Here is a 27,722-nt window from a genome sequence, read left to right as displayed (position 1 = left end):
ATCAGGCCAACTTTGGTAGTTCTAATGGAGAATTTCTACTTACCAAGACATTTCCTCTCAATTGGACCATGAGAAGGGCTCTTTGCATTCTGCTTCTTTCAACACTCTGTCAAGCTGCTTCTCCCTCTTTCCATTCCCTCCCTTTGTTATGAATTTAAAATGTGAGAAAATAAAATTTACAGTCTCCACCAGCTTATGGTTCAATTGTGAGTAGTCCCACAATTTTCTTTAACTTAAATTAACTTTAAGAGTGCTTGACTAAGAGATTACTGGATTATGGTTACACCAGAAAAAAACATGTTCAGCAACAATAGGAAAACACATGGATTCAATATTTTTTTCAGTTTGTCAGAAAATCCCCCAGTCTAAGACTGGATAGTCAGCTTCTCTGACTCTTAGGGAAAATATTTTCAAACCAGCAATAAGCACTTTAATAACATAGACTATCTTAAAAGGAGAGCAAAAGTCTTGCTACTGTAATTCTGGGCATATTTGCTTGGGAACAAGTTGCATCTACTGTTGTGAAATCAGACCTCAGCAAACTGCAAAATCAAGTTGACTGAAGTCAATAAAAGAATGCTCCTAAAACACATTTTCCTTGGAGGCAATTTTCATGACTTTGTTTTCAGATAAGTGTGCCCAGAATTAAAGCCTCCAAAAAGTGGAATTCAACCCTTTATGACTATTGCCTAAGAAGATTGTCATAAATTACAGTACAGCTGTACAACCTTACAAACTAGCATATGCTTTTCTACAGCACAACTATTGTTCAGCGTTCTGCTGGCAAAAGTTAATCTGAAACCAAGAGCAACTTTCTGCTCAGAAGAGTTTCACAGGTTATTTCAGGCAATGTTTCAACTCAGTCAAGAGACCCTCAGAACCTTTTGTACAACATGAAGCTGTAATTAATGGTTAATGAGAAGAGGTGCATAAAAGTAGAAAATCCTTAAGTTACAAGCAAAAAGTTTTGCATGGAGTTAAAAGTGAAAAGAAATCACCAAAGCAATCGTGATTATCCAAAATTTAGGGTGCAACTTCAATTTACAGGCCTACCTAGAAAATCTTACTTTGCTTTTCAAAGATCTATTTTCTCTGAAGTTGTTTCTTGGTGCTGTGTTAATGTGGCAATTGCTGTTGAACTGTTAACTCCACTACTGATGTATGTATGTATGTGACTATTTTAAATAAACTTTCTAGGCACCTAGTTTTTGTCTTGCTGATAGAAAATCACTGTGATGTTTTTCTATCATCTGAAGGAGATAGAAATTTGAACACTTTGGGAGACCTAAAAAAGTTACATTTATTTGGGGATTTAGATGGAGTGAAGATAAGCTTGTTCATGCAAGCCACACATCCAAGCTGGAGAAGCATGAAACAGATCTGAGCTGGGATGTCAAACAAACTTTTCTGGAAGAAAAAGGTGATCACTGACATCCTTGGTCACTGCTTTCCAAATAAATGGCTAAATTTTTTGGATCCAAGCATAATCAATTCCTAACCTCTACCTGAACTAAATCCTCCAAGAATGATCATATCCATATCTGTTACAAGATAAGTCCTACTGATTTCAGTGGAACTTTCGGTCAAATAAATATCCACAATATTCAATGTGTGTGTGTGTGTGTGTGTGTGTGTGTGTGTGTGTGTGTGTTGTGTATGAGGCTGGTTTTTGTCTTTGGTTTTTTTACCTTTACCTTTTACATTAACAATTATACCTAAAAAGAAACAAGATTCTATATTAGAGTTTCTGGTTGAGTTGTGTGTGTGTGTGTGTGTGTGTGTGTGTGTGTGTGTGCGTGTGTGTGTGTGTGTGTGTGTGTGGCTTATTTTTTATAGTTCCATTTACTGAATCTGTTCCAGCCCTGGAAGACATCTACCTTGACTCTTATTAGCTAACTGTACTCATTCAAATAGAGTATTTTCTTATTGGACAAATATGGGGAAGGATGAATAAATTTTGCATAAATAAATAAATAAGATCTTTTCTAAGGTTAAGTTAGAACATAGAAAGTTGGATCTGGAATGATGGTGTATTGAATCTCAAGCAGTTAAGTAATAAAGATCTTTAATTTTCTCCCTTTCTAAATATTTTTATATTGAAATACAGTAGTTTATTCTGAAACAGACAAGACCCAGGCTTCTAGGGCTTCTTTAAAAGGAAGAACCTGAACAAGCTATAACAAATTTATAATTTATAACAAAATTTATAACATTATAACATTTGTTATAAAATTTATAACAAAATAACATTATAATTTATGGCAATCTTTAAACAGATACTAACCTAATTCTGAGTAATTTTAGCAGACAATTCAAATAACCACCCATATACATTAGTCTGAAATCCTGGTAGAACAATCTTTTTAACAATGATAGAAATTTGAATGAAATGAGAACTCAAAACTTTAACATCAAAAGTAGACAACAACAAAGTTTTCAATTAATCCATTTTCATTGCCTTCAGAGGCTTTTCCAAGAAATTTTAAAAAGTAAAAGTGATCCTCCACATTACTAAGAAGTATTGTCAACACTCATTGATAATATTCCCACATTTTTTTAAAAAAATATATCTAAAACTCTGTTTACTCTCTCCTGTATAAATACAAAACTTTCTAAAATTAGGAGACGCTTTGGGAGTCACAAAAGAGAAACACTATTAAAGGTCCATCAGTGTAAACCTTTTAATGATCAACTTGGTCTTATATCTTGACACCCACCCCCAGTGCATATTCAGTAACACCCTTACTTTCTTTGGCTTTTTCCAGACGGTGTGCAAGGCTGCCTGATTTGAATGGAGCTTAGAGAACTGCTCTTACTAGGGCTCTGTGTATTTCTTTGTTTAACAAGAAGGGCATTCACTGACCAAGAAAGATGAATAGACCAAAGTGAAGAAAATTCCAACCGATTTAGCTATTTATCAAACCCCAACTCTGCAGTAACCTCTCTAACAAGTATTGGCAAACCAAGTCCTTTTTCCTGCAACATGAAACTATTTTAAACTGTTGTACAAGAGATTTAATTTCCTCCCTCTGCCTCCGACAAGGTTCTTGCTTACCTCTTCCTTCTTCCAGCCACAGAACAGAATTGTTTCCAGACTGTATTCTGCTTTAAATCATATTTTCCAATGACCTGGAGTGCTGTAAACAAAGAACAGCAACATATAAACTAAAAATTAAACAGTATTGACGTTACAGATATCAATTTCAAGTGAAGGGAAGGAACAGGACTGTTTAGCAACTTTAAAAAGTACAATATTAGTACAATCAATTTTCTGTTTTGGTTATAGAATGGCAAAAGCATTAATAAAAGTAAATGGATAATACTAATACTAATCATGATGAGGTTTGCAACAGGATGGATGAAACTGAAAGATAGTTTTGCAGTTGGTGACTGTTTTCTGTGAATATAATTCTTATCAGAAACATGCATTTTTATGTATCTAGGAAATCATTGTTTTGCATCATTTAATCAAATAAAGCCTTGAGATGCTACCAACACTGAACACTGCTATATTGTTCTCAATTCAAAATCAAGAACAATAATTGAAGTTGGAAGCAGGAGAATTAAAAAATTGTGTGTCTGTCTTCTATTGGTCCCTTAGTAAAAGTGCATCGGGATAATCTTGTTGACCTCAATAGTAAGTTTTCTTCAACCATTTTTAATAATGAGTGTCTTGACTTTCTTTCCTCCTCTGGTTTTATCAGCACCATATTTTTTTAAAAAACAACAACAACAACAGGATTCTCCTTCACATGGCTAGGAAAAGTGAGTGTCCAGTATTGATCCATTTTTCTCTTGCCCCAAATGTTTTTTTAAAGGCCCTATTCCCTTTGGGGAAAAGGTTGCTCTATAGAATTTGAATTTTGGTAATTCGTTCCTTTGGTAGAGGTAGGTTTGGTAGGAAGTAGCAAAATTTTAGCTTTGCCACTAAACAGGCATTGAGAAAGAGAAAATCAGACATAATCATTTATTTGGGGAGGGGTATTTTTTGTTTACCTTGAACAAGAGCCTTGCTTTTTAGAATTGCCCGTGGATTGCATCAAATATTTACTGCTAAACTGAGAGTCCTCACCCAGGTTCGGATTTGCGCTATTACAATATTGTCCTCTCTCCCCACATTTCTGCTATTTCCCATTATCTCCTTTAAAAAATTTTTTTTAAAAAAGGCAAGCATCCGCTTTGTAAAACCATCACATTAATTGCCTTGTTTGGTTGAACCGTCTTTCCCTTTGTACATTTATTATTAAATATGCATTCCTGCCTTCAGAAACGTAGGGTGCATTGAAGACCGATTAAATAGCATATCGTGGGATTTTAGATTGCCAAAGCAATGGGGAGCAGTCTTTCCTTTTAAAAAGTTGCGAGGTAGCCCCGGAGGTCTTACCTTGTTGCCCCCAAATCTAACCTTAATAGCGATATTTTCATTCCGGACTAAATCGCTCGGCTTAACTAAGAGTTAAAGAATGCCTCCCTCCCGGACTTCAGTGTGGACTATTACCCACCCGCGTCTCCCTTCCCCTTTCTCACGATGCTTGCTTCTCTCCCGTTTCTTGTTTGGCCCTGATGGAGGAGCCGATAATTTATGAAGCCCTGAAAAAACTTAGACCCAGCCACCAAATCCCGCCCTCCCCCGCGGGGACCGGCAACCTTCCTCAGGGAGAATGAGGACCAGAAGTGAGTTATCAAGTCGATTTCGCCTCGGAGAAGGATGAATCGTCCGGATAGCAGAACTGACCGCCAGGCCATTCGTCAGCAGATTTCAACCTTTGGTAAAAACTACCTCCCGAAACCAGTCAGCTCAAACAATGAACCGCGATCAAGAAGCAGCAAGGCTGGTCCCTACGTACTTACCAAACCTCCTCATTCCCCCTTATTGCTTGCTTAAGAGGCTTAAAGACTCTTGCAAAGATACATCAGTAAGGCTGGCGGGTGGGTTTTGTTTGGGGTTTTTTTTTTAAGGAAAAGATTTGGGGTGGAAGAGTTCGGGGTAAGAAAGAGAAAGTTTCTCTTCACTTCGGAAAGAATCAGTTCGACGAGTGAGCAACTGACGACCCCCGATTCATTGCTGGAGACTGAAATTAATTATTTAACCTGTCACGTGATGTTCCTTTCCCTCGGGCCTCCCCCCCCCCAGTCTTCCTTCCCAGATTAAAATTTCAATACTCCGAGAACAGAGGCAACACCTTTAATCTATCCTAGCAGAAGCTTTTCAGGCACTTATTGAACCCTTATAATTTCTCCGCTTTCTGACAGTTTTCCAGTTTTCGAAGAGGTCCTTTGGACATCAATGTGCGGGGTGGAGGGGGGATTGTCAAACTAGGGGAGAATGAAACAGGCAAACATGCTTTCCACCCCCCCACCCCATCCCCCATCAGTCATTGGGATTCAAATTTGTATTGTCAGCTGCAGGTAGGGGTATAACTGGGTTTTTGTTCCAGCCAAGACACTGGCAGGAGTGCTTATGATGAGAGTGCCAGATAGGCAGGCTCTTCAAAGAAAGGCTATCAAATGCTTCATAATTCTCTGTTCATGGCATTTCCTTGAATGATATGGAAGGCGATGAAATCTGGATTGATTTGCAGGAATATTAGCACTCTTCTAAGAAGGGAAATGCCGTGGCCTTTGGTCAAATCCAGAGAGAACATTGGGAAGGCCAACATCCTACTGAAATGTGTTGTGGAAGGTATGAAAAACTTTTACCAGCAGGTAACAACAACCCAAATTGCAATTAAGCTTCATTGGGCTGGAGCTGGACTAAGTTTCAGCAGAGATATTTATTTTATTTTAATTTATTTGTATCCAACCTTTATTATTTTTAGAAATAACTAAAGGCAGTGAACATATTCAGCACAACCTCCTCTTCCTACTGTATTTCCCCCACAACAACCCTATGAGATAAGTTGGGATACAGAGAATGACTTGCCTAGGAGTCAAGTCAAGTCAAGTCAAGCTCCTCTAACTTCAGGTCTATTCTGCAAGAAATGTATATAGCATTATAGTCACAGAAACTATTTCAAGTCATCACTAGGGTAGTATCATTAATGAGAATAGGCTTTCTAGCCTTAAAGCATAGGTGGGTGATTCTAGAAGATGCTAGAATCAGTAGAGTGAAAATGGCTTTAACTGCTCTTAGGTCTGATTGAAGTTAATGTGACAAGTCAATCAATGTCTCCTCATGTAATTTGAAACTAAATATAACTAATTTAGTGAAAATCCATCCCACTGAATTCAGTTGGATTTCAGCATGATCTAGCTTATATTTGTGCCAAAACCATTTTAGCCTGTTGGAGGCCAGCAGGTTCAGCTGTGATCCAAGCACACATGATCTTAAAGAAGAGGCCTCACATGCATTGTTGAAGATCTCTTATGGAAGAAGGAGAGCATTAGATAGCAGCTTCAAGCAAATCTGCAATATTCCAGAGTGCTCAAAAACAGTGTTATCCTCTCAATGTCCATCCCTGGTTATCTCATTCATCATTTTAAGGATAGTCAGATTTCCTCAAAACTGTACTGGCTGAAATCTAGAAAAGCTTTTCATAGCTTTTAACAAGGAAACTGGGCTCAGGAAAAATCTGGAAGACACTAGGCTAGAAAGGCTACATTGGAACTTCCCTGCCATGTGTCCTTTCTCCATTGCTCTCTTGCAGTGCAAATGTATAGATAGGAAAAGCCATGCAGTGTAGTCCCTTCCACAGTCTCAACCATACTCTTCTGTGCCTGTCATAAATTACAAGAGAAAGCTGCGCTTTCTTGTTTATTGGTCTTGGAGTTGGTTCACACTAAGGTTGCTTCATGTAATGGTGTCACTACGATATTGATCTTTTTGTATATTTCTGTGGGGAGCTAGCTAAGCAAACAAAAGAGCACTTTTTTCCTAATTTTTTTTTTATTTAGGGGGGAGGAAGAGGGGAACCCCTCCCCAAGTTAGCTCTGCAATCTCGGTAGGTCGAGGATATAAGTCAAGGAGAGAAATGGTGGTGTGGGAATCAGTCCCAGAAGTGATATAAATAAGGTCAAAAGGGGAGAAAGAGAGCGAAGGAGATGGCGAGAGCAGAAAGCAAGAAAAGAAATGGCCACACTCCTTTCAGTCTAACCTTTATTCCTGCTTGAAAAAATAGAGACACCAGTAACAGGAAATACTTTTCAGCCTTCTTTTCCTCTTCCTATCTGCCCCGCCCCCCCCCCCCAGCCCAGTACCTCCATCAGCCAGACCATGCATTGTAATTTCTTGTGGCTGCTGGCTAAAATGGCAGTCCATATTTCTAGAACCTGTCTAGCCAGGATTCTTAAGGGTTTGAGTGAATTCCACAAGCAGTGATTAAACAAAACAAAAATAAACAAATCTCTGTGTCATCCCACAAATTGGAGTGGGCAGAAGAAATAGCTTTCCTTGCCCTGCTTTGCACTACTGGACTATTTTTTGGGAAAGGAGATTTCTTTCTCTTTTCTTTTTTTCTCCCCTTGGTGCAACTTTAAAGAAGCACTTGATTTTTAGAATCCTCTTCCTTTACAACAAGGAAAAGATGTTTGCACATATCTATTTATGTGTGTGACAGACATAAAAGAGAGGAGACCAAAAAAAGAGTCCAAGAAATCAGATGAGAAAGAATACTGCAGTTTAAAGGTCAAGGGTTTGATGGGTCAGTCTGCTTCTTTAAAAAACAATTAATGGGACAGAAAAGGTGTCCTTTCAGTGACCTCTACTCATCGCCCTGGTGCAATGACAGGACAACAGTAGGGTTTAAACACCTACCCTGTCTTTCTTGGAACAATTGTAACATTAATTAGGCCAGCTAAGGTAGAAACCCAGGGCACCTATCATATAACAACACAGCCTCTTCTGCTCCCCCATGCCCATGCCCATGCGCAACTACACACTTAAGTGACAATATGGGAAAAGATCCATAGAATAATTTTTAAAAATTACCTTGAAGGATGACAATCTTCCATATGTATTTTTCTGCCAGGTCCGATACTCCACCCTGAAAGCATACACCTTTAGGGTGCAGCCAAGCAACTGTGCCTTTTATACATGGACACATTTTCCCCAATTCTTTCGGTGGTATCTTCGCAGACCTTTTCCAAGAGAATGCCTTTCAGAATCACTGTTGAATTACAAAGAAGTATTTATTGTAGGAGGTGATTAATGATTCCCAGTAAAATTGCTATTTTCAGCATGATTTCATTTCGCTTTTTTTAACCATGGGGAAAGAGAGGGGACGGGAGGGGGCACCCAGCATAAGACTTGGGAAGTAAAAGAGGATGCATAATCTTTTACTTAGGTGGCTGATTAAACACCTAGAAGATTCCTCTTAATTTGTAAGTTTCTGTAAATTAGCAGGGGGAAAAAATCTTCATGTCAAACAGAGAGTTTAGACAAAGACACTCAGCATAAAGAAGGAGGGAAGCCTCCCTGCATTCTATGCCATTCCCTTCTATTTCATTGAAGAATTCAGGCCAAGCGTGTCTTTCAAGTTTTAAGGGAGACCTAATTTGGGCTGCACTGTTTGGCCTGAAATTTATTTTCATAACAATATGACATTTTAATGCTGTCAGTATTGTGACCCTCCCCAGGTCAGAAGAATTCTTATATATTTTAGAGTTAAATTTTGCCACTTTTTCTCAGAATTCTTTCCACCAGTGAAAAATAACTAAAAGAGAATTTTTATTGCACCCTATACATTTGCCCACTCACCAGCAAACTCTTGTTCTAAATGGCAATTAAGGCCTGAAGGTGTTTTGCTACTTAGATTAAGATGTCAATCTATCTTTAAGTTGGAGATTTTTTATATGTGCACATTGTACAAACCATTCAATGAATCAGTTGTAAAATTGTTGTATCAAGACCATCTTCCTGACGGCAGCCCACAGTCCTTCTCTCTCTCTCTCTCTCAATCTCTCTCTCTCTCTCTCTCTCTCTCTCTCTCTCTCTCTCTCTCTCTCTCTCTCCCTCCCTCCCTCCCTCTCTCTGTGCATTATTTAGCAGGAAGGATGCCAATTTATTATAATCCAAGAAATTGTGTGTTATTAAAACTGAAAGAAAAGTTGCTACCACTAACAAATAAACAAGAGAAAGACAGTTACAATATGGTGTAAAGTAAGGCTAGTGTGATGGTAAGAATAACATTAAGCATTCCTGCCAGTGTACTGAACAGCCTCTATTTCTGGTGGCACAGTAAGGATACAGTATACACGCAAAAGACAAAGCTTCTAAAAAAGAATGGAAAAAAGATTGAATTGCTTTTGCATGATGGGTGGGTTCCCATAGGTATCTCAGTTAAACTCAGTTGCCTACTTAAGAAGATGTTACAAGTTGGGTACCTAAAAAACATCCTATTTAACCCACCATCCCCATTCTTGTCCAGTTTATATCAATAGGACTTGCTTCCACCTCCTTGCAGTCATAGGGGCCTAAGAGTCAGGTGCTGTATGAAAATCAGGGCCCTGAAAATCAGCATGATTTCTTCCACCTAATATGTTTTGGGTTGGTTCTGAATACTGTTTGGCTTTAACACTAAGATTCAGCCTTTACCAGCTAATGGCAAACCCAGTCAATTTCTCTGTGTGTAGATTAGACACTCCAATATGTCTACTTGTTTAAATAAAATGTGGCTAGAACGTATCAACCCGAAGCCCAGACTTTGGAAATGCATGGTTCTGGCAGTGTGTCTAGTGCTTTTAATTTTATTTGTGTACAGAATATTCTTTATTAACAGCACTGGACATTTAAATATATATATTTATGTATTTATATATACAGTAATATACATACACACACATAACACTTTCACAAATGTGTACATATAGAATTCACATATTTTTCATAGTCATGGACTGTGATATGACATGAATATAGGCTGAGCTTTTAGAGAAACATTGGTTCATTTTTCTTGAAAATAAAAATAAATGCAATATTGGGGAGACTACTATCACAACTGGAGCAAGAACTACACTTAAAAAAATAGTACTCTTGGTACATGGAAAACAGTTTCTTCAACCAGTCAGGGATGAGGCTGGATATTGCTGAGTGTCCCCCTTCCCTAATTTTCAGATGACTTTAGTGAAATCAAAGCAGTTTACTTCTGCCTCTTCCAAGAGTGCAGGAACAAATATTCCACAAAACAACACAAACCTAGGATTTACACACAAAGTTACTTATCAATACTATGTTGCCTCAAAAACATCTATACAAAGAGTGTTTTTAAACATTTGGTCTATCCACAACTCCCATAAATTAAAAAAAAAAGATAATGGAGGGCAAGAGGAGGACATATTTACAAAGGAGCAATACTGTCCAGAACTTATTTACTTTTTGGGTTGAACACATAGGTGCTTTTTTTCATCAGCTAGGATTTTTATTCTGTTGTTTCTACCCCTCAATACAATTGCTCAGTCCCCAGGCCAAAAGGAAAAAGAGGCAATAATTGGAGAAATGTTAGGGGTAGTGATGTCTCCCCCCCATCCCCACCCGCTTGTGAGTCTGGTCATCATAGTGAGGCTGAGTTTAAAGTGGTCCTGCTTCTGTGGGTGGGTGGGCAATGCTGGGCTGGAGATTTGGCTGGCTGGTGGTGATCAGAATGGTTGGAGGAGCGCATCTTGGTGTTAGGCAATTTGTGATCCTTTTTCCACTTCATCCTCCGGTTCTGAAACCAGATCTTGACCTGCCGCTCAGAGAGGCAGAGTGTGTGTGCGATCTCAACCCTTCGCCTCCTGGTCAGGTAGCGGTTAAAATGGAACTCCTTCTCCAGCTCCAGGACTTGTTGTCTTGTATAGGCAGTCCGAGATCTTTTTGGCTCCCCTCCATTGTAGCTGGGGCTGACTGAGCGTCCACACATGCAGGTACACGCGCACACACCAGATGCACAAAAGAAGAAGGCAAGGGAAAGTTATCATTATTGTGCCATAAATTCAATGCCGCCAGGCTCCTTTTTAAAATAGGAAGAAAAGGTTTCGCAGGCTCTTGACACGGTGATGGGCATTTGGACTCAAGGAAAGCTCAAAGACCTACCGCCCAGAACCACCGCCAGGGCTATTAAATTTATGGGGGCCGTCATTATTGCTCCTACAGCTTGGCGTCGTAAATCTTTTGCTCAAGGGCCCCACCCACAAAAGGGGTTCCCACTGCTCCTTTCTTTCTGGGGTTTCGCTTTAAAACTAGGAAACCCTCTCCCAAATGCACACCCAGCCCTAGCCCAGCCTCCAGGACCTCGCCACTCTTAGTGCCAGATCCCCCTGGAGAAGGCCAACTCACCCGTGCTCACGTGGATCTTCTTCATCCAGGGGTACACCACCGGCTCCTTCCCTTTGAGGCCGGGCGAGGTCTTTTCGGGCAAAAGGGGGCAGCCGGGACTACCCCTGGGAGCTGCTCCCAGAGCTGCTTCGCAAGGACGCTGCTGGGGCTGAGGCTGTGGGCCGTGGCCTTGGAGCAAGGGTTGGGAGGCCACTTGATGGCCCTTCGGGACAGGAGCTGATGAAGGCGGCGGCAGCTGCGTTGAACGGGGTGGCGAGGCTCCCGGAGCTGGATGCTCCTGCCCCGGAGGGGCGCTGAGGCTGTTGCAGTTGTAAGGCGACTCGGGGTAATGGGAGGGCTGAGTTAGGTACCGCGCCGTGGGGGGCTGCGGCGGCTGGTATCCCGGCTCTCTGCTCGGCCGCTGGTAGAAGTCGGGAAGAGGCTGGCGCAGGTGCAGCTGCTGTAGTTTTTGCTGTTGCTGGGGATGATGGGGATGGGGGTGTTGGTGGGAGTGTGGATGGTGATAGTTGTTCCCGCCGCCGCCGCCGCCGAGCTGTGAGTATTCTTCGCAAGGAGGGAACTTGGGTTCGTTGTAGTTGGAGTTTATCAAAAACGAACTCATGGCCATTAATTTGTGAAGTGCAAAAATACTAATTTTTCTCGCGTTGTCGTTTTTCTGGGCTCGATGAGGCCCCTCCTCTCCCTCTTCCTTCCTTCCCTCCCTCCCTTCCTCCCTGCCTCCTCCTCTCTCCCCTCCCGTCGCTGTTGTCAAGCGCCTCCCGCCAAAGTGTGCCCCCCCCTCGCCCCTCATTCGGGAATTCCCACCCCCAAAAGCTCATAGCGTGAACTCGTGTGTGTGTGTGTGTGTGTACACACACGAGAGAGAGAGAGAGAGAGAGAGCACTGCCACCCCACCCACCTGACCGTCAGGGCCAATTGCTATGCGGTTGGCAGAGCCCGGATCAGGAAATAGAAGGAAGATTCGTTGAGGAAACGCAGGATGATCCTATGTGCTTTTTCCCCGCTCAGGGAAGAAGGGATGTAGTAAAACGAGGGAAGGACGGATGGAAGGAAGGTCTCCCAAAACAACAATAGAGCCGTTTCTAAGTTTTAAAAGACTACAAAATGAGGTGAACCTAAGACGATTCAGCAAATTCAAGCTGTCAAGGGTTTTGTGGGTTCTGAAATCCTAATTTATTGGCTTAGGAGCTTTTCCTAAATCCAAGTTCATTAATCACAAATCGGCTGGCCTTACTGCTTCTGCTTCTGTAATTTTTAGACAGAAATTCCGTAAAGAATTCCAGCAATTAAGAGTTTGCCTGCAGATTCTAACCCTGTATCCGGTCAAGAGAAGGAAACAAAGGTGATCTATATTCTAGATTTATTTTTCTTGAATACAAGGCTATGATCGGAGTGAGTGTGTGTGTGGGGAAAGGGGATAGATAGATAGATAGATAGATAGATAGATAGATAGATAGATAGATAGATAGATAGATAGATAGATAGATAGATAGATAGATAGATAGATAGATAGATGATAGATAAGATAGACAGACAGACAGACAGATTGATTTTGGCTATTGCACAATTCGTTCTGCAGAAGTTGCTTTTCCCAGAAACACAACTGTGCAAGCAAATCTTTGTACAACTGTTTTTCCCCTGTATCTATTCTTTGCCTGTTCGCTTTTTGAAAGAATAACCAAACCAGCTAAAGGTGAGAATGAACAGTATGATGTATTCAGTAAATTCTGGAATATTAATAAAGGGAAAGGAATGGTAGTAGAGTAATCAATAATTTTTAAAAATACTAAGGAACAAAGGCCAACTAATTGCAATGAGCTACTTGTTTTCTTCTGATCCTTCTCCAGGACTTTCAGACATGGTGTTTTTATTGTAATTTAGTTATTCTAAACATCCAACACGCCTTGGCAAATCAAGAGTGGCAGATCATTTCTTAGAGATGCAGATATGAAATGAAAGTTGATAGATATAATCAAATAGAAATCCAATTAATTATAAGCGCAGTTAAGAAAGATGAAGTCGTTCCTGCAAGTATTAATAAGGAAGCATAGAAATTCAAGAAGTTACCAGAAATCCAGTTATCCTTGAAGGCCAGATGACTTTTTGTATCACCAAACCTAGTAATTTTAAGAAAAGCCTTTCACAAATATGAAAACTATGGCCTTCCTGCGAGAAATGTTTTTATCTTTCTGTCACTGCTGAAAGATAATCTCTGCTATCATTGCTGAAAACAAAAGAGGAATAAGGAAGCAAATGCATAAACTGATGTTATAAATCTGTTCAACAAATATAAGCATAGCAAGAGGACCTCTTCCTTTATCATTACAATAGGGGACCAAGCCTATGGCCATTTCCTTGAGAATAAATCATAGTGAATCCATGAGAGTTTCTCATGAATGGAGAATACCACAAAAAGTATGCTGCTAAAATAACATTTTAAAGTATTATTCCACAGGTAAAGGTATATTCTACCCTTTTCTTTAGTTTTTAGTTTGTCACTGTTTTTATCAGATTCCTTAATCCAGAGAAGACAAGGGGTCAGTTACCCCATTATTTCACTGCAAATGTAGATTGCTGTGGTTATATTAACCTTCTATGATCTATGTATGGATAAGTATAACAATTGCTTCCAAATTAAAATCCTATAACCAAATCTTTTGAGGTGGAATGGGGGCTACGGGAGCTCCGCGTGTCCCAACATTACTCTTTCATTAAGAGGATTTTTATTACTAAAATTATTATATCCTTGTTGCATTTCCTACTTCCAATAACATTTCCCCACTGCTTCTTGTCCTTCACACCTTATTTCTGACCTATAAAATCAAAGACCAGGTTTTTAGCTAATACCAGAAACATGTCTTCTCTATTAATGGGCACATCAATTTCCCTTTATCATCTCAAGTAGACTTTTTATGAAGCATTTTTTCGGTCATGCTTTATCCATGGAAGGTAGTCAGGTGTCATTTCCTTGGGGTAGACCATAAAACAATTGTAAGCAATAGATGAGACCCCACCACTGGATCCCATAGGGAAACAATTCCCCCCCTCCCGTTTTTTCCACTTCTGTTTAAATGGGAGTGAGAGCGGAGTAGTATGGATGTTGCCATCAGGGGTGGGTATCGAGTAGGGAGGTTCAATATTTTATCGCTACAAACAGGACTTCGGATGAGTCTAAATGGTTAAGGCCCTAACCCTGTGTGTCGATCAGACTGGAATACAGCAAGTCTGCAGTTGCAATGAGCAGCTCTGAATAGGATAGTTTTTTTCTTGAAAGAAAAGCCCCCCCCCCCACCTGAGGATGACTACAACTATTGAAAAAGTAGGTCTCCCAACAACAACAACAACAATACATGGAAAGCAAGTACCTTATTTATTTCTGCTGAGTATGACCTGGCAGAAATGTCCCAGGGGCTGCTTAAGATTTAGGGCTCCTGATTCTCTTCCCTTCACCGCCTTGCACTGGGTGTCTCCTTTTGCTCAACACCACAGAAATAAAAATGGTTCTACAGCCTGTAAATCTCCAAGGGGACCAAAGCCGATCAACCACTGTGTGGTTCTCAGGCTATTCTTTGTGACTCCAGAGATAGGCCTGTTCCTTGTCTTGATGGTTTTCCTATCATATCATAAACAAGAGCCCAGCCAAGACCACCGAGGATTATCTCTCCAGCAGCAGCCCTTATGTCTCCAGAGATTTATGCTCTACTCCACAGGCACACATACTGCACCCAGAAACCTGGCCTAGCCAATATTAAGCACCATCCTTCTCAGTAACACATCCCGCACAGTCTTTTGGGGAGGTGAAGATGATTCCAGTGAAGATGATTCCATTGACAAGAGGGCATTCCTTATCCAAAGTTCTCATTGCAATTGGGTTGAGCTGGGCTGGGCTGAGGGATAATTTATTGATAAATAAAGAAGAAAGGAATAAAAGCTACATATTGGATAGTGGAGGATCAAAATGGTAGATTTATCTTCCTTTGATGGTCACTGACTAGAGAAGAGCAGTGTGTATCTGAAGCAAAAAAAGTGTACACACACACACAATTTTTTTCCCCTGTCACATGCGCCTAGAAGAGAAACAAATCCGGCACCGTGCCTGGCCACTGATTTGATGCGTTTTGAGTATATTTAACCCAGCTTGTTCAACACAACCCTGCCCCAAGATTCAAAGTAAGTGAAAAGTGACACTGGGCACATTTTGGTTCTTATTAATCTTACACATTGACAGTCTTTGTTAAATAACAAGGCATGCCTTTCACCAAGCGACATTTTCATATTTGTTAGACTACTTGACCTGAAGTTCACCTCGGCCTTGGACTTAAGTCTTTTTTTCCAGGAGATCTTCCGAGAGTGTCTCTTTTTTTTAAAAAAAAAAAAAAAGGGAGAGGGAGGTTTTGGTTAGATTTTTTTTATTCCTAAATGGGAAAGATCCTGAAATTCTTCTATAAGAAAAATGTAATCTTTGTGAAATGTGGGGACTGTATTTGCCTTTCACTTTCTAGAATAAAAAAAAAAGCTCATTAAAAGGAATTGATCAGCTTTTCTTTTTTTGAAGCTCAGCATTTGGCAGTTGGGTTTTGACACTGGAAGAAATGCTAGCTGAGCATACACATCTATATGTAAGAATTTTCTTCATAAGGTTTGACTGTTTCTGGTCTTTGTATTGTCTTAACAGCTTTTCCTAAAGAGGAATCTGAGTGTTGAAAATACAGAGCCAGAGCCAGTGTGGTCTAGTGGTTAAAGCAGCAGGCTAGAACTGGTGTTCTAGTCCCACTTTAGGCAGGAAAACCAGCTGGGTGATTTTGGACCAGTTACTCTCAGCCCAACTCACTTTATAGGGCTGTTGAGGGGAAAATAGAAAGAGGAAGTAGTATTATGTATGTTCACTGCTTTGAGTTATTTATAAAAATAATAAAGACAGGATAAAAAAAATTTTCTTGAAAAGAAAAAGGCAGTGAAATTGTTCTTTGCAAACCAGAAAAATTGAGAATTAAATTATCTTAATTGTACTGAGCTCCAGGGGTGGTGGGTGGTATTTCTATGCATTATTCACACAAACATACAATCTGTTCTTTCCGTTCTAAATTTATCCAAAGTAGCAAGAAAATAAAAAGTTTTTTTTAAAAAAAAATCTTTCCAAAACAATTTGAAAAAAGAATGCTGAGAATTCCTGAAAATATCAATGTGTATTTGAAAAATTCCCTTCCACACTTAAACTGACTGCCTTCAAATTCCACCTTAAAGACAAAAGTGGTGAAGAAAGGGGAAAGACAAGTTTCTGTTTGCCACCTTTTACAAAGCTTTGATTCATTAAACTAACTTATTTTAAAGGGGGAAAAATCCAAAGACATCGACCATTTTCTGTGGGTAGAGAAATTATATTCAGATCATATTCTGCCTTCCAAATTTTATGCTATATTCAGTTATCTGGAGATAAGGCCATTGAACCCGGCAATCCGGAAGGGGTTTTTTTTTGGGGGGGGGAGGTGTCCTCCTTAATTTTACACTCAGTTGTTTTTAACAGCATTTTAACAGTGTTTTCTGATGATTATCTTCCCCTAAATTTAAGATATGGAAGAGAGGGAGAGAGAGATTGACATTTTAGAATAATTTCCAAGAAAAATACACCAAGAAACACATTAAGAAAAAAAATCAAAACAGATTGTCAAATTTCTAGAAACTCAACACCTCTGCCTTATAACCAGAATAGTTTGTTCCTACACAGTAAATTTTCTACTGTGTTTGTATAGTGAAAGCATGGACATATTTTGTTAAAAACTATTTTATTCTTTTAGAAATATCTTTTTTATTATCTTCCTGTGATTGCATCTATACAGAATAACTTTTTCTAAAACACCATATAAAGTTCAGCTCTGTCCCCTTGTCCAGAAGCTGCCCTGAATTTTTTTTAAAAAGCCGCTCCTGTCAATATGTGTAAGAGGCCACTTTGCTCAATCTTGCAGGGAAATATTCTGTATTCCTGTGTTTGTGCATCTGTTTATGGCAACATACATAAAGCAGAAAATCTTTTGCAAAAATCTGAAAATTAACAAATTGAGTAGCTGCTGTGTTAAAAAAAATAACCGTGTTTTAGCAGATCAAATAAACCCTTCCAACCATCCTTTTCTGCTTTTTGGAAGGAAATTATTCTCTAAATGTAATACTAAATAAAAGTGTTTCACCAGAGGAATATATGCATACAATATATGTACATATTACATGCATGTATAAAGTAATGCAAATATATTTTCTGACTTACTAAAAATAGAATTATAACTTTGCTATTTCAAGAGAAAACATCACACATTATTCTAGATGTTTCGTCTGCAAAATCCACTTATTACTGAACTGAGTAAGTTGTGTCCTGTTTGCTATGTACTTAAACATAGAAAGTGCATTGCAATCTATCCGCCCCTAAACCTTTTTACACATTTAGATGTATCATTCTTCCTTTCTCCAAAAGGGACCTAAAAAGGCAACTGAAGTTTTTAAAGATAAATCTGTATTAGTTCAGCAAAAATTTCAGATAAAGGCAACTTTCTCTAATATAGCATCCTCTAAATGCATTTGGACAATTTTTGCAATGGTAGCTCAAAATTTCTGGAAGACACAAAATTAAGAAAAGCTGTATGTATTCAAGGCTCAAATATACAAAGGATAAAAGGAGTTTTCATAGGCTGTAGTTCTCTTCATGAAAGCTGCAACTCTGGATCAATGGAAAATCAATGGAAATTCTCCTGAATGAATTGGTTAGTATTTATTTGTACAGCCCTCAGATATTTATATTGGTGTATGCTATTCACATGCATTTGTACAGAAGAACGGAGCTATGTGTGTCTTGGCATCACGTTCACCTGATTCAGGGAAAGTCTGTGCTTGATAATTCAAGATGAAATACAATGTGTATTCTTCTTTGAAAAGAGGAATTTTCTATCCTTCCCTTGGTAATTGAGGTCATTCAACCAACCACAAGAGTTCACCTGGAGTCCATACTGTGATCCACACTTAAAGCTATTTTATCTTTTGTGTTGATAGTCAAGATCTTGGCTATAACATTGACATCAAACTCTGTCTGGGCTGCTCATGACTAAGAGCAGTGCAAGATGTAAACTTTTGACCCTCAACTTTTTGACCTGGAGTAGTTACGCCCTAATCACAAAGATATACAAAAGCAGTGCAGCTTCTATCTCCTTAAACAAGGATTAAGCTCTACAGCCTTCCTTTTCCCATTAAGCTTTCCTAAGAATCTAGAGGAATGGGGTGTTCTTAAAAAGAAGAAAAAGCAGAAGTCCTTTAAAAAGTCTATCATTGTAAGCAAAACCTAAGATCACTTTCCAAAGACATTTCACCACTGCTGAAAAAAGCAGACTACACTGAATGGAGCTAGTAGACTCTGTGATAGGTGGGTCTGAAGTCTGGCTCTGAAATAGATTTGTACAATGTATAATATTAAGATATTGGCTGTTTTACCAAGTCTTTTTAATAGTAATGATAACAAAAAGAACACATTGAAGAACTGATCCAGTAGATTTGTGAAGCCTTGCCCAAAGAAAAGCAAATTGGCTATGAACTTGGTCTAAAGCGAGCTCTGCTGGTGAGTCTCAGAGTGTGCAGATTTATCTTCCTTTCTGCATTTACTTAACCTGGCAATGAACTGCAAGAGCTGCCATTTATTATTCAGAGACAGACTTCACCTCGAGCAAGGACTGTTTCACAAAACTGCAATAATTACCCAATAGCCTCCCATAACAAATATTATTATTGAAAAGCCATTGTGGAAGATCAGGAACAGGATAAGAGGAGCAGATTCCAGGATTCTGAAGGGACACCCTTTTGCAAAACACAGTATGATATCTTTTTCTTTGTAATTTATATTGCATTGACTGCATCTGTCTAAGCAAGAAAGATGTAGTTCTTTTCTCCCAGAGAAAACTTGCTTATAAGAAATGCTGAAAAGTAAGCTGGTCACTTGGATTTTACAGAATCCAAAGAGGTCTACAATATTATATGGTCAGAATTAATAGAAAAGTGCAAAGCTGACTTATAGTCCCAAAAACAGCCTTGTTCTTTCAAGGAAAAGAAAAGTTAGAACTAAGGAAGAAGACAAATAAGAAGATCTGATGCAGGAGTTGTAGTTGCTAACCTCAGTATTAAACTGTTCAATGGAAACAGTAGAAAATATTGACAGTTTTTCTTTCACTTGCATAATGGAGCTAATAATTTTGCCACAAGGCTTTGAAGAGAAGGTGCGTGCCGATCCAATGTCAAGTGAGTTTCAAAAGCCATCTTTGTACTACTTTCAGCATAGGGAAGCTCCACAGTTACCTTGCCAAAGTCAATTTTTTTTACTTGAGCTGATAAAATTGGACTTTCTAATATCCATAAAGAGCTTCTGATAAGGTGAAGGAAAATAAAGTATTATTTTTAATATAAAATAAAATAAAATAGTAATGACATCATCATCATTTTATGCAAACACACTTCTTAATTTAAAAAAAAATTGGTTTATAGTATTCTATTTGGGGGGAATAAGTGTTTTGAGCAGATGAGTGCATTTTGGCTTGTTTATTCAACTTGCTGCTCTGGTAGGAAATGACAGGAACACAGACTAAAATAAAATCAACATTTTGAGGAAAAAATGTTTTCTTCTGCTCTTGCCCATGTTGAGATCCTCCCCTTGTAGTTAGGTGGTTAGAATAATTTAATTTTGTTTATTGTGAGTTGCAGGCTGGTATGCAAAATAACATGGAACTAAATCTCACAGAATTCAAGAGAATGCACTTTTAAGTAGAAATGCACAGGGTCACTTATTTGTAGAGAACTTTGATAGAATTGTATGTTTCCCTACTCTGCCTGTGAAATCAATCTGTTCATTCAGCCATCTTTCCACTGAGTACTGGCTGAGTGGTTGTTAGTTCAGGAAATAGCTAGATATGGAAAAAGGAGTATTAACAGGAAAGAAACGGAACAACATTTAGCCTCTAAATCATGCAATTATATTACCTAATTGTAAATAGTCTTAAGGATGACCACATTTGGTTCTTAAGATCTGACTGTAGAAGGATTTCCTTCCTCTTTTGTGAGAGGAAACATAACAGTAAGAAAAGAAAAACAAGGCCCCATAATTTCTCCCCTTTATTTAAAACAGGGAAGCTCAGGAAAACTTCACTTCAGTTTAAATGTGCTGTGTTAAATAATGCACTATGGGTGGAATAGTATTTTATGTGGAGACTTCTCCCTTTGCCATGTAGGATCCTTTCTTTTGAATGTGTAGGAATTCTTCAGTAACCCTGCAGAGAGCAATACTGTTCAACTAAAAAGCTAGCTTTCTCTGAAAGTGGGATTGGGGAGTTGTATTTTATATATTTTGAAATTAAATCTGTATGGCCTTTCTCTTTTAATTTTACTTAAAAAAACCAAGCAGGGTGTAAAGTAAAGTAATGGCTTTTTCCCCATTCTAAAACTTGCTAAATGTTACTGAATAGTCAGCACGTCTTTATTAAGCTAACTATGGAAGCCAGGCAGAAATCTCTGCATAAAACTGAGTGGGGAGGGAGGGGACAAATAACTACATTTTATGCGACTGATTTTTACTTCATTTAAGTATAGAGAGAGATCACAACGTAAATGACTGTGGGTGCCTATACTGAGTCAACCTAAAAATGATAGAAGTTTCCAGATCTTCAAATATTTATTCACCCTTCCACAAAATTTGTCTCTTTCTAAACAGCAATCAGAATAGGGTAAGATTTAATTATATTGCCGGATACCACTGAGATTTTAAGACTTATGCATACTGCTTTTAATTCTGTATAATGTGCAAAAAGAAATTAAGACATAGAAAAGTAAAACCTCATTTGACATTTAATTGAAAAAAAACAAAACTCTTAATAGTCTAGTATGACATATACATTGACCAAGAGCTGAATTTATTTTTAGCTAGAGTTTAAGAAGGGAATCTGTGAAAACCTCTGATAATTCTTAGGCTGAAACCCCCTGATTCATAAGGTAGATATTCTCTAGCTCCTTCTCTTTAAACCCATTAATTGCAACTTGCAAAATCATTCATTTTATTTGTTATATACAATTGCTACTCTGTCCCCAGCAGTTGCTTTCCTAAATTTCTAAGAGTAAGAATTTTTAGGTTCTGGTGATACGATGCTGTAGATAGGCAGGCAGGCAAGGGTTTTTTTTAAGATTCTTTCATGCTTTCTTTCAGCCCTGGAAATTCAAAGACTTAGATCTAAATCCGGCCATAAACTTTATTGCTATGCCATCACACTCTAGTGAGAAGTGTCTGTTTAAATAAAAAAAAGGATGTTGAAATAAACAGGCAGCTGGGGGCCTATCCCAACAATTGCCAGACAGTAAAACAGAGAAAGAGAACAGAGAGAAAAGAGAAAGGCTGCTAGCTACCTAAATGGGCTAGTTTATTATGTCCTATAAATTTAGTCTTCAGTAATTCCCAGGATATAATGGTATGCAGAATCTGATCAATTTCCTCAACATTGGAAGCAAGTCTAGGTGGGAGCAGGAGAAAGATTTTAAAAAATGCTTGGAGTGGGCAATATGTAACACGTGCTGTGTATACCCTGTACAAATATTAAGATCACAGAAAATACAACAACTTGTGTACAGCATACAAGGTGCAAGTGTGATTAATTCTGAAAGGCAGAGAAGACCCAAAGAATCCAGTATTTAAAATCAACTATAACATCTTTATTGTTATATGTAAATATTTCATCTCGATGAAAATATTCCAGACATGCCAATAACAATGGGGTTGTTGACTCTTCCAAAAGGTTTATAGCCAAAACCATGCCCCTCCCCCAAAATCTTTATTTTTAAATTGGCCTGCGGACTCTTCCACTCATAAATACAACTGATTAGAAACAAACAAACAAACAAAAAACCTTCCTGGAGCAAAGGAAGTCATTATCATTTGCTTTAGCCAACATAATTAAAGTTAGACCTCAAATTCCACCTCAGCCAAAGACTCTTAATCTGCTTTTTTTTTTTTTGCTTTGGACTGTAATGTTTGATTCTGGATTAAGTTAACAGTAAAGTTTGTTATTCTTATATGTATCAGCTCAACTGCAGAAAAGTTTAAATTATATAGGATTTGGGGCAGATTGGCAAAACCATCCTGTCTTTAAAGCAGCACCTTGAAGAAATTATTGGACTATTTCAAAATACTGTAAGGTCCCAAAACAAGTAGTACGGCAAAACTATAGCCGAGTTTTCTACTGTACAAACAAACTTAAGCAACTTGCGCACAGAACTTACCTTAAGCGCTTTTTTTCACTGAGTATGTGAGAACTTGGGGAGAGATACTTCTGTACCTAAACCCTGACAATTTGAATGACCAGGAGGCACACGTAGCCTGTAAGAGAGTCAAATGAAGTCCAGCGTCAGTGTGATTATATGTTATGTGGTATATAATGTTGGATGACAACTCCCCAGAACCATAAAACTTACTTTAATGGCACCACGTGACTTTTTATAGCCAGTGAGCCTATCTGTCTGTGCTATGGATGTTTTTACGATCTAATTCATAGACAAAACCCTATTCATTTGGCATCCAAATGTCATATAGCTGGAACTTGGGCTTATAAAGTTTACTGCTTTAGAACTTTTAAGGGAAGATACCAATGTGCTTTGCCTGTAAATCTACAGATCTTTAGTTACTCTTAGGAACTCAGAAGCATTAACCATTCAAGCCCTGGGTTGGGTAAGTAGTGTTACATTTCTAGCAAAATTAATTGTAGCAAAGCTAAACAAAGAAATACATGTTTATTTGATTTGGTTTAAGACAATCTTTCCCTGAAATCTGTTAAAATTGCACAAGGAGAAGGAAAGTATAATTCATAGTAGATATGTGTGTAAAAGTCTCTGGAAGACTTTTAATTGCCCACCAGTTAGCTTTCCTTAGCTGACTCTAGAAAGCTAAAGCAGGTTCTTAGAAATGAGGTTGAGGAAAGCAAATGCTTGTTTTTTTTTGTTTTTTTGTTTGTTTGTTAAAGATAAAGAGTTAAGGTGGCATTTTATCGTCCTTCCCCCTAAAAATGACAGTTTTGGGCTTCTTATACAACTTTAAACCCAGAAAGCAATATTTGCTCCAGTGTACACTTGCAATTGGGCTCAGGTTTTCTCTCCAACTTAAGTCTCTAGACTAAATGCGGAACAAGTCTGTGTAGGGTACAGACCAGCTCCCCCTCAAAAGGCAAAAGACAGAGTTGAAAGAAAAGGGGGAGAAGATCTCTTATAAAAGAAAGTTTATTTTTCCAGTCAGTTATTTTTTTTTAAAAAAAATCCACATTTCTTTTTGGGGAAAAAAATCACATTTTTTTGTTCAAACAGCCGGACTTTGACTCTATTTGTAACTTTGTCCACAAACAAAACAAAAACAACAGCCCCCACCAACCCTTATACTTTTCCAAAGCTGCGCTTAATAAAAGCCATTTTAAGAGTTCGTGCAAAAAGTCATATACAAAGGCACAGCAAGGACAGACTGTCTGGAATCACAGTTTTCGTCACAGATTCACTATTCACTACACGTTTGGACAAGTTCAGTTTGTTTTTCATTATTACCTCTACAACAGCCATTAATGACACAGGAATTAGGTAGTATTTTTTTCTGATTGGAAATCTTGACCACAGCTTGGAGTTATACATACACTGACACATTCAAACACACATGCATGGTTAAAGCACAGCGAGGGCAACAACACAAAACACTGGGTTTAAACCAGACTGAGTGTGGGGTGCGAGAGGGAGGGAGAGGGGGGGGGAGGAAGGGAGGAAAACCTTTCCTTTTTTTTTCTAGTGTTTGCTTAGGACTATTTTTTTCCTGTTTTTTACAGTTACTTCAAGTAGCGCCACTTGCTTCATATAAATAAGTTAAAACATCTACAAAGCTATTCAAGACAAAGAAAAATGCACAGGGAAGCCAATCTACTGTAACACAGGGCCGCGCACTAGGGAGGCTCAATTAAACAGGCTCATGATTATTAAGATACATCAGCAGAGGGTTTGTACACCTTTCTAGGGAAGTTAAGCAAAGAGAAATTACTGATGCGCCCAGTCAGGGTCAGCGTTTATAGAATACTGTTGAATTTTTGTGATGTTTTTTGTACTGGTATTGTTTTTCCCTCTCTGGGACGGGGGAGTGGGTGGGTGGCGGGAGAAGCAGGGCTGGCATTTCTTTTAAGGGCGAAAGGCTCCTCCTGCAGCTGCCATGCTCATACTCTTCAGCTTGTTATCCTTTTTCCATTTCATGCGCCTGTTTTGGAACCAGATCTTGATTTGTCTCTCTGAGAGGCAAAGAGCATGTGCTATTTCAATCCTCCTCCTGCGGGTCAGGTACCTATTGAAGTGAAACTCTTTCTCCAGCTCCAAGGTCTGGTAGCGGGTGTAAGCAGTCCGAGCCCTTTTCCCTTCGGGCCCCCCTATGTTGTCTGCAACAGGGGAAAAGAAAATAATAAGACTTTGGCAAAAGGGACACACCCTCCTCCCCCTTCATTTTGGCCCCTAGCTCTCCCTTCTTCTCTCCCTCAGATTTCTTTCTCTTGTTAGTGTCTTAGATTTGTGGAAAGAGTCAACAAGTTCCTTTTCTCTCGTCGTCGTCGTCGTCCTCCTCCTCCTCCTCCGCTATCTCTCTCCCTTTCTATCTTCCCCCACAACCCGCAAGTAATTTCAACTTCAACCCCGGTGAAGTTTAAGCAACCTCCGCTTTGACTTTCCTGATCCATTCAATTCCAGCCCGGAAGCTGGAGAGCAGGCGCGGTTCGCCTGCAGCCCGGTCTCTACTTGCGCGTAAGAGTCTCCCAGTTTTCTAAAGAACTTGCTTCCCGCTGATCTGCTTATCAGATAAAAGGAAAACTAACAAGCAAGCCCTCTCAGCCTTGTTGTCCCAGACCCAGTCCACTTTTCATTCCAAACACACTCGATTTGCCAGTCAAGTCCTCTGGGCTGGAGAAGAAATGATCTCCAAGCCGACACGGAAGGACTGCAGAGCTAGCATTTAGTTCCCGAGACCCTTCTTCCCTCTAGGCTCTCCTAAGTAAGTTTCCTCTACTTTTCTCCCAAAGAAATCTCACCCTCCTGCCTCCCTCCCCCCCCCCAAAAAAAAACACCCACAGGCACGCAAAACTTCCCCAACTTCTTTTTTGATATAATTAGTAACGGTGTTTTCACTGGACAACAATCTTCGCCATAAATTACCGAAGCTGACACCAGGCACTATTCAAGCTGGTTCGCTCGCTCACTCCCACCATTTCCATTCAAGCGGCCAGTCCCGGAGACCTGGGAAGAGTCCTTAGGAGAGATTGCCTCGCATTATCTCGATTTCCGTCCTCCACTGGCCTTCCCCTACGCTGCCCTTTCCAAGGGGAGGGTGAGGGTGGGAAGAGCTTGTGGCTTCTCAGGAGAGAGAGAGAGACACAGAGAGAGACCACCTGAACTGGCAGCTAGACCGACAGACACGGGGCGCCCGCGCGAGAGAGACGTGGAAGGAGAAGGAACTTCCTGGTCCCCCCAGCTTCTCTTTGGCCAGTCTTGTGCCCCTCGGCTCCCCGGCCCCTCTCCACCCCCCCTCCACCTCTAAGACCTGCGGCATTAGGTTACATATAAAGAAAACCGGGCATGCTTTTACCATGGCTTAGGTGGAGTTTTCTCATCCAGGGGTAGATCTGGGGCTGGGAAGCCTGTTGCGCTGTGTTTGGGTCATTCTGCTGGGCGATCGCCTGCTCGCTGTTGGCGGGAGGATCCTCCTGGGCGGCCGGCGACGTGCTAAGCCCTTCTCTGCCCAAGAGGCTGCTACTGGTGCTGGTGCTGGCGATGCCGCCGGCGCTGGCGGTGCCGCCGGACGTGGACGAAGTGCTGGTGGTCGAGTTAACGGCGGAGGTTTTCCCGCCACCATGATGAGCGTCGCCGCTCAGAGGCGAGGCGGCCACGGCGACGCAAGGCAGAGACTCGGGCGGAGGCGAGTGAGCGGCCGCCGCCCGGTTGGTGTACCTGGCGTCGGGAGTAGCGGCGCTGGCGTTGGCGCTGGCGCTGGAGGGGTAACTGTCGCCGCGAGCCCTCTCTGTGGCCCCCCCTGGCGCAAAGTGGCTGGAAGCAGAGCGGGCGACGCTGAGGTCCATACCATTGTAGCCGTAACCGCCGTACCTGCCGGAATGCATGCTGGCCGATTCCCTGAATTGCTCGCTCACGGCACTCGGATCTCCATAATTATGTAACGGATACTCCGGGCCATTTGGATAGCGACCGCAAAATGAGTTTACAAAATAGGAGCTCATTTGTTGTTGTTGTTGGGGCTTGTTGGGGATTTTGTTGTTGTTGTTGTTGGCTTTTTTTTTTAATCGGGGGGCCTTGATTTGTGGCTCTTTGCTTCGTTTTTTGGTGCGTCTGTAACACCCTTGCACAATTTATGATGAATTATGGAAATGACTGGGACAAGTACTTGGTTCCCTCCTACGTAGGCACCCAAATATGGGGTACGACTTCATATCACGTGCTTTTGTTGTCCAGTCGTAAATCCTGCCTGATGACCTCTAGAGGTAAACTCGCGTACTAAATGGCGGAGTTGGGTGGATGCTAGAGGGCTGGGGCGCGCGCCTGGCGCGCGAGCCCGTTGCCAGCTCCTGACTGTCAGTCGGCCTCTTGCGCCACCCTCTGGAGACTTGTTAGAGCTTCATCTTTCTCAGCCCGGGGCTGCTGAGGTCGAATTGGGGTTAGAGCCCATTATAGCAAAATTATGACATCTCTCTTAGAACCCCATTATTAAGTACCAATTGTTAGGGGATATGGGTTTTAGATTAAGAAAAAAACAGCAAAAATGGGGGGTGTTGGGCACATACACACACTATAGGATGCCTTGTGTGTGTGTGTGTGTGTTAAAGTAAACTAATTCAGTATAGATTTCTTTGGAAATTAGGTACCAAAATTAACAATTAAAAAACTGATTCAGAACATATAAGAAATAATGAATCTCTGTAACAATAGTAAATGCGCAGTAACTGCAAGAGGAAGGAGAAGTAGACGTATTTTAAATTCAGTGCTGATTTTAAATTTGTACTCAAAAGAAATCTCCTGCAGTATTTTTTTAAAAAATAGAATTCTTTCATGGGCTTTTAAGAGACACAGAGAAAGGGAGAATTCAGGAACATTTGAAGGAAGGGCTTGCAAATTTTCTCCACCTCATTTTTTCTTCTCCATAAACATAAGCATAATGGTGTTATTTAGTTAGGATAATGTGAATTTTTTATTATTATTAAAATATAATATTCATGCTTCCATATTTACATGTACATAATGACACCAATGTACTATACTATAATTTCATGCTACTACTAAATAAAGCCTTCACCTGTACTTTCTAGCACCCCAAGGGTATGAAATAGCTGCATTCTTATTTTAGATTTGGGGTGGAGCGTCTTCCCTAAATATTGTTTTCTTGAACATATCTACA

At 39.9% G+C, this 27,722-nt stretch overlaps 3 protein-coding genes across 3 annotated transcripts in view; all 3 read right to left on the bottom strand.

Moving 5' to 3' along the window:
* Window positions 1–27,722, bottom strand: part of HOXA3 (homeobox A3) — a 48,712-nt gene that overhangs the window by 13,833 nt on the left and 7,157 nt on the right. The window lies entirely within an intron of this gene.
* Window positions 10,488–11,858, bottom strand: HOXA4 (homeobox A4; the record flags this gene model as incomplete). The annotated part of the gene is made up of 2 exons (XM_081343347.1): window positions 10,488–10,819; window positions 11,252–11,858. The coding sequence occupies 2 exons, from the start codon at window positions 11,856–11,858 to the stop codon at window positions 10,488–10,490; spliced, it is 939 nt and encodes a 312-aa protein (XP_081199473.1).
* On the bottom strand, window positions 22,988–26,587 carry HOXA5 (homeobox A5). The gene is made up of 2 exons (XM_081345714.1): window positions 25,905–26,587; window positions 22,988–24,708 (listed from the first exon to the last, which is right to left on the bottom strand). The coding sequence occupies exons 1-2, from the start codon at window positions 26,548–26,550 to the stop codon at window positions 24,458–24,460; spliced, it is 897 nt and encodes a 298-aa protein (XP_081201840.1). The 5' UTR covers window positions 26,551–26,587; the 3' UTR covers window positions 22,988–24,457.

This window comes from Vipera berus (genome assembly GCF_964194415.1).
Source record: "Vipera berus genome assembly, chromosome: Z".
Classification (NCBI taxonomy): domain Eukaryota; kingdom Metazoa; phylum Chordata; class Lepidosauria; order Squamata; family Viperidae; genus Vipera; species Vipera berus.
Note: the sequence above shows the minus strand (reverse complement) of the source record. Positions and strands in the feature narration are given on the sequence as shown.